Source organism: Salmo salar, chromosome ssa18 (genome assembly GCF_905237065.1).
Source record: "Salmo salar chromosome ssa18, Ssal_v3.1, whole genome shotgun sequence".
NCBI classification, from domain to species: domain Eukaryota; kingdom Metazoa; phylum Chordata; class Actinopteri; order Salmoniformes; family Salmonidae; genus Salmo; species Salmo salar.
The window spans coordinates 76,266,327-76,273,800 of NC_059459.1; the positions used below are offsets into that span (position 1 = coordinate 76,266,327).

At 48.2% G+C, this 7,474-nt stretch overlaps 1 protein-coding gene across 6 annotated transcripts in view; it reads right to left on the minus strand.

The window, feature by feature from the left end:
- LOC106578051 (diacylglycerol kinase delta) overlaps window positions 1–3,633 on the minus strand; it is an 87,049-nt gene extending 83,416 nt beyond the window's left edge. For 2 of the 6 annotated variants that reach the window (XM_045701580.1, XM_045701577.1), the window contains exons 1-3: window positions 2,646–3,175; window positions 2,424–2,546; window positions 221–623 (exon numbers count right to left, since the gene is read on the minus strand). In XM_045701580.1, coding sequence (XP_045557536.1) covers window positions 221–409 — 189 coding nt within the window. In that variant the 5' untranslated portion in view covers window positions 410–623; window positions 2,424–2,546; window positions 2,646–3,175. The other 4 variants (XM_045701582.1, XM_045701583.1, XM_045701578.1 and 1 more) reach the window with 3 other exon arrangements.
- Between the last annotated feature and the right edge of the window lie 3,841 nt (window positions 3,634–7,474).

Here is a 7,474-nt window from a genome sequence, read left to right on the forward strand (position 1 = left end):
CCACTTTTGGCTCGTGAGTGCTACTTTCAGAACTACTAAAAAGTATACAAAAGCACCAGAGAATCTCTTTAAGCTCTCATGATGAAGAGACAAATAGGCCTATAATGCCACAACACAATGAAGCAAAACACAACAGATCTTACTACTACTGTATGTGTGTACACTGTACATGTGTGTGCGCGTGTGTGTGTGTGTTTGTTTGCATTCTTGTCAATCCTACCTTGGCACGTAGCTGCCCCGATGTGGACACCTTCCGGATTAGCTTCTGCTCCGTCTCATCCGGCTCTCCGTCACTATCGGAACTCTCTTCACCGGGTTCGGGTTGCGCCAGGTGGTCAGTTTCCAATGGTGAGAGACACTCCCGTGGTTCTTGGACGTACAGGATATTCGGATTCAATTTGGAAGCCATGATGGTGGCTGTTTAAAGGGAAAGGACTTGGGAAGAGGACGACTGAAGGACTGGATGTTGGGAGGACGACTGAAGGACTGGATGTTGGGAGGACGACTGAAGGAAAGGACTTGGGAGAAGGAGGAAAGGGAGAAGACAATGTGACGTGTGTGACCAGACTCTCTCTTCCGTCTTCAATCTTCGCGCTTTGTAAGTTGATCTAAGGCGACAGGTTCTGAAAAGATGGATGATGAATATTTGATTATTAAGGAAAAGTGCCAGTTGGCAGTTGGAGTTTTTAATATCCCGGTATTGTGGCTGGAGAGCTGGACAGTTTGAAATGTCTCGTATGGCAGTTAGAGTTGATCAGTCTGAAATGTCCTCGTCCACAACTTGTGCCACTCTCACTCTTTGGTGTAAGGCATAGGGACTGTACCACTGTGTAAATTCATCACCACATTGACTTCTTGCAAAAGGCTTAACTGGCTGACTCATTCAGTGCTAACGTAACGTTAGCAGGATAGTAGGGCTAACGTTAGCAGGATAGTAGGGCTAACGTTAGCAGGATAGTAGGGCTAACGTTAGCAGACTAGTTGGTTACCAACCTTGCAAGTTGATTTGTAGCAATACATTCATTAAATATTTGTTTGTAAGTTTGGTGAAAATGAAACCATTAGTCATGGGTGCAAACGATTTTGGTTTAATTTGAAGTTACACATCGGAAGTTATTTCTGTTGGAGTTCACATTATTGGGAATAGGTTGGCTTACAGCATCCTATTTACAGTTGAAGTCAGAAGTTCACATACACCTTAGCCAAATACATTTAAACTCAGTTTTTCACAATTGCTGAAATTTAATCCTAGTAAAAATTCCCCGTCTTAGGTCAGTTATGATCACCACTTTATTTTAAGAACGTGAAATGTCAGAATAATAGTAGAGAGAATGATTTATTTCAGCTTTTATTTATTTCAACACATTCCTAGTGGGGTCAGAAGTTTACATACACTCAATTAGTATTTGGTAGCATTGCCTTTAAATTGTTTAACTTGGGACAAACATTTCAGGTAGCCTTCCACAAGCTTCCCACAATAAGTTGGGTGAATTTTGGCCCATTCCTCCTGACAGAGCTGGTGTAACAGAGTCAGGTTTGTAGGCCTCCTTGCTCACACACACTTTTTCAGTTCTGCCAACAAATGTTCTAAAGGATTGAGGTCAGGGCTTTGTGATGGCCACTCCAATACCTTGACTTTGTTGTCCTTAAGCCATTTTGCCACAACTTTGGAAGTAGGCTTGGGGTCATTGTTCATTTGGAAGACCCATTTTCGACCAAGCTTTAACTTCCTGACTGATGTCTTGAGATGCTGCTTCAATATATCCACCTAATTTTCCTCCCTCATGATGCCATCTATTTTGTGAAGTGCACCAGTCCCTCCTGCAGCTGAGGTCTTGGCTGATTTCTTTTGATTTTCCCATGATGTCAAGCAAAGAGGCACTGAGTTTGAAGGTAGGCCTTGAAATACATCCACAGGTACATCTCCAATTGACTCAAATGATGTCAATTAGTCTATCAGAAGCTTCTAAAGCCATGACATCGTTTTCTGGAATTTTCCAAGCTGTTTAAAGGCACAGTCAACATAGTGTATGTAAACTTCTGACCCACTGGAATTGTGATACAGTGAATTATAAGTGAAATAATATGTCTGCAAACAATTGTTGGAAAAATGACTTGTGTCATGCTTAAAGTAGATGTCCTAACCGACTTGCGAAAACTATAGTTTGTTAACAAGAAATTTGTGGAGTGGTTGAAAAACGAGTTTTAATGACTCCAATCTAAGTGTATTTAAACTTCCGACTTCAACTGTAGTACATCACACACACAAAATAAATTCCAACATGACTTCGGCAATTCTTTTGAATTCTGATCAGTTGTATGTCATAACTCCAAACTAGAAACGTGAGGTTTAACTTTGCATTGGGACTTTCGATGCGTATACTAATTCAAATCCATATGTGGTAATGTTTCTACCTACATACCGTTTAAAACAGTTAGTCGTTGGGCGAAAATGCACCGTCACTGGTTGAGTTGTGTTTTCGTTCTTTGCTGGTTCCTCTTTTTTCCCCCATCAATGCACGTTTGTTGTGGTGAAGCCAAAGCCACTATATTTCATGCAAACATACACACATCGCATTAACATCTGTAGTTGTCCCTTATAAGCTTTATCACAATAACAATAGTTTATATGCATCTGTAGTTACCTGCAGTCGCTAACGCGACACCTGACTGTCATGTGTCTCGAGCGTGTGTCCCCATTTCCTTGGTTTCAGCTTTCTGAATGTAACCGACGTGTTGCTACCCTGCACAACGACCACCTCATCTAGCCAAACGCGGTAGCGATCACACGTATGACAATACAGTAGGGTTATGCGCGTTTAAACGGATCGTTAAAAAGAAACGAAACGGATTTGTCTAACATTCATTGCGCCTGCCAGCTGGCGGCTCACGAGTGACAACGTCTGATCATTCATTCTATGATAACGCTCGAGGCAGACGTGGCATAAACGAAACACGGATGTCAATGACATGAATTAATTAGTTCATCTATCAACTCATTCATGAATTTATTCTGTTCACCGGCGACGCTCAGTCAAAACCGTTTCGATTCTAAAGCTTACAAACCCCATCGTCAAAATCCGGTGGGCTACGCGATCCTCGTTCAAGCATCCCGTGGAACCAACACCGGATCAAGCGATGATGCCATGCATCTGTATTCTACCCGGGCCGATTAAATATTTACCTCCGTTCCGGTGGTCTACAGCCGCGTCTCCCACTGCTTCTGCTTGTCTCCCTGCTTGAATCCTGCCACACGACTCCCTGCTTGAATCCTGCCACACGACTCCCTGCTTGAATCCTGCCACACGACTCCCTGCTTGAATCCTGCCACACGACTCCCTGCTTGAATCCTGCCACACGACTCCCTGCTTGAATCCTGCCACACGACTCCCTGCTTGAATCCTGCCACACGACTCCCTGCTTGAATCCTGCCACACGACTCCCTGCTTGAATCCTGCCACACGACTCCCTGCTTGAATCCTGCCACACGACTCCCTGCTTGAATCCTGCCACACGACTCCCTGCTTGAATCCTGCCACACGACTCCCTGCTTGAATCCTGCCACACGACTCCCTGCTTGAATCCTGCCACACGACTTAGCTGTCAAATGTCTGGTTCTCTCGCTCTACTGTCACAGGAAAACACTTACACGCATAGCATCGGAGGCGATTTGATTGAATCAGGTGGGTGGGAGGCGAGGAGGAGAGCGATAAGAGGGCAGAGGAAGGAGGGTGATTTTGCGTAAAAACAGCCCATAGATCCCCTGGGCCTTATTGATTAAGTGTGGCCTACATAGGACAACTTGTATGAAAAACCTTTAGGCTACTCATTATCCAGTATGGTAAAAGCCGTTACCTCTTAAATTGTTGTTTGTTTTTTGACATCAACGTTTCGTCAAGCCTTTCCAGACTGTTAAAGTCCATATTGTATTACGATAGTACTGTATTGTTAACTGTTCCCATCTGCAATCTGAACCTAAAATCAATGACTCCCTTGATCAGCACACAGACATGCACACGTACGTACGTACGTACACACACAAACAAACAAAACACACACTACACAGCAGTTTCTGCTATCTGACAGGGGTCAACTGGGGCCTAAGAGGACTGCCAGGACCCAAGGTGTGAAGGCGTCTGAGGAAAAGCCTGTCTCTCTCTCTCTCTCTCTCTCTCTCTCTCTCTCTCTCTCTCTCTCTCCTCACGTCTCTCTCTCTCTCTCTCTCCTCACGTCTCTCTCTCTCTCTCTCTCCTCACGTCTCTCTCTCTCCTCACGTCTCTCTCTCTCTCCCTCCCCTCACGTCTCTCTCTATCTCCCTCCCCTCACGTCTCTCTCTCTCTGTCCCCTCACGTCTCTCTCTATCTCCCTCCCCTCACGTCTCTCTCTCTCTGTCCCCTCACATCTCTCTCTCGCTCTCCTCACGTCACGTCTCTCTCTCTCGCTCCCCTCACATCTCTCTCCCTCCCCCAAGTCTCTCTCTCTCCCTCCCCTCACATCTCTCTCCCTCCCCCAAGTCTCTCTCCCTCCCCCAAGTCTCTCTCCCTCCCCGCAAGTCTCTCTCCCTCCCTCCCCTCACATCTCTCTCCCTCCCCCAAGTCTCTCTCCCTCCCCCAAGTCTCTCGCTCTCCCTCCCCCAAGTCTCTCTTTCTCCCTCCCATCATATCTCTCTCCCTCCCCCAAGTCTCTCTCTCTTTCTCCCCTCACATCTCTCTCCCTCCCCCAAGTCTCTCTCTCTCCCTCCCCTCACATCTCTCTCCCTCCCCCAAGTCTCTCTCCCTCCCCCAAGTCTCTCTCCCTCCCCGCAAGTCTCTCTCCCTCCCTCCCCTCATATCTCTCTCCCTCCCCCCAAGTCTCTCTCTCTTTCTCCCCTCACATCTCTCTCCCTCCCCCAAGTCTCTCTCTCTCCCTCCCCTCACATCTCTCTCCCTCCCCCAAGTCTCTCTCCCTCCCCCAAGTCTCTCTCCCTCCCCGCAAGTCTCTCTCCCTCCCTCCCCTCATATCTCTCTCCCTCCCCCCAAGTCTCTCTCTCTTTCTCCCCTCACATCTCTCTCCCTCCCCCCAAGTCTCTCTCTTTCTCTCCCTCCCCTCACATCTCTCTCCCTCCTTCCAAGTCTCTCGCTCCCTCCTCTCACGTCTCTCCCTCCCCTCAAGTCTCTCTCTCCCTCCCCTCACGTCTCTCTCTCCCTCCCCTCACATCTCTCTCTCCATCTCTCTCTCTCACTCTCCTTCTCCGTCTCTCTCTGTCCCTGGTGCCAATGGTAGATATACTGTAGGCTACACACCTTTGTGAGTCATCTGTCATCAAATTGACACTGGTATGCTACTTCCTTCTTTCCAGTGGTTGCCCCTGACAACGTGGACCAAGTGGTTTTAGGACATGGTAGCATAATCAGCTGTGACAGGCCCTTAATAACGTGAAAACATGGACATAGTGGAGTTGGGACATGGTAGTATAGTCAGCTGTGACAGTAAGACAAGAAGGAGGTTGGTTTTCTCTTTCTTTCTTTTAGCCTTTTAGCTCTTTCTTGTTTCCGAAACAGAGGTAAGGAGCTAAGGAGGTAAGGAGCTAAGGAGGTAAGGTGCTTAGGAGGTAAGGAGGTTACAAAGATCAGAAAATAGGATACACAGAAACTCACACACCAGATTGGAAATGATTGGCGATAATGTATTTAACATCATGTGGCTCTTTGCTGCCCTCTAGTGTTGATGATCTGTTGTACATTTACTGTATATTTACTGCCTTGTTGAACATATTTGAAATACTGCCTATGACTTTAATTGTGTGTATGTGTGTTTTTTTTACTCAGTCGGGGTCTCCTGTTACTGTTGCGAGTTGGAATAGTAGAATGCACAAGCTGTCATTTCTAAATTTGGTTACGCATCAACCGTTTTCTCTCGTTATGTCAGTCACAGATAGTCACTCAATTAGCCACATCAGCTGCCTTGTTTTTAGACTGGTAGGTTAGTCTAGTGGCCAGCTATCTAAACTTGTAGTAATCATGATTTAATTTACCTCCCGGGCGCCCCCCCCATTGATTTAGCCAATCATTGACACTCAGATATCATATTAAAAACTTCAAACAGCTCACTTTCTTCTCTACTCCATGGCAAAGTTAGTAGAATTGAGGGGTTTGTGAACCGGGCCAGTTGGTGACAGGGTTGGTGACGGAGGCCAGTTGGTGGGGTTGGTGATGGGGGCCAGTTGGTGGGGTTGGTGATGGAGGCTGTTGGTGGGGTTGGTGATGGAGGCCAGTTGGTGGGATTGGTGATGGGGGCTGTTGGTGGGGTTGGTGATGGGGGCTGTTGGTGGGGTTGGTGATGGGGGCTGTTGGTGGGGTTGGTGACGGGGGTTGGTGACGGAGGCCAGTTGGTGGGGTTTGTGACGGGGGCCAATTGGTGGGGTTTGTGACGGGGGCCAGTTGGTGGGGTTGGTGACGGAGGCCAGTTGGTGGGGTTGGTGACGGAGGCCAGTTGGTGGGGTTTGTGACGGAGGCCAGTTGGTGGGGTTGGTGACGGGGCCTGTTGGTGGGGTTGGTGACGGAGGCCAGTTGGTGGGGATTGTGACGGGGGCCAGTTGGTGGGGTTGGTGACGGAGGCCAGTTGGTGGGGTTGGTGACGGGGCCAGTTGGTGGGGTTGGTGACGGAGGCCAGTTGGTGGGGTTGGTGACGGGGGCCAGTTGGTGGGGTTTGTGACGGAGGCCAGTTGGTGGGGTTGGTGACGGGGCCTGTTGGTGACGGGGCCTGTTGGTGGGGTTGGTGACGGGGGTTGGTGACGGGGCCTGTTGGTGGGGTTGGTGACGGGGGTTGGTGACGGGGGCCTGTTGGTGTGGTTGGTGACGGGGGCCTGTTGGTGACGGGGGCCTGTTGGTGACGGGGGCCTGTTGGTGTGGTTGGTGACGGGGGCCCGTTGGTGTGGTTGGTGACGGGGGCCCGTTGGTGTAGTTGGTGACGGGGGCCTGTTGGTGTGGTTGGTGACGGGGGCCTGTTGGTGTGGTTGGTGACGGGGGCCGGTTGGTGACGGGGGTTGGTGACGGGGGTTGGTGACGGGGGTTGGTGACGGGGGCGCAACTGCGGCCCGTCATGATGAGTTCAGATTTTTTGTGGCCCCACCCCCATCACAGTCACCCTTCCCTATGCTATAAGTATAATTGCTGGTGTTGATTTGTACAGTCATCATTTTAGTTGAAGTCAATGGAGTTTTTTTACTCTGTATCCCAAATGACACCCTATTCCCTACACCAGGGGCGAGCTTTGGTTTTAGAGGCAGTGGTGTAAATACTTAAGTAGTCCTTTAAAGTATCTTTAGTTAAGTAGTTTTCCTGGGGTATCTGTACTTTACCTTACTATTTATATTTTTGACTACTTTTACTTCACTACATTCCTAAAGAAAATCATGTACATTTTACTCCTTACATTTCTGTTGACACCCCAAAATACTCATTACATTTTGAATGCTTAACAGGACAGAAGCCCG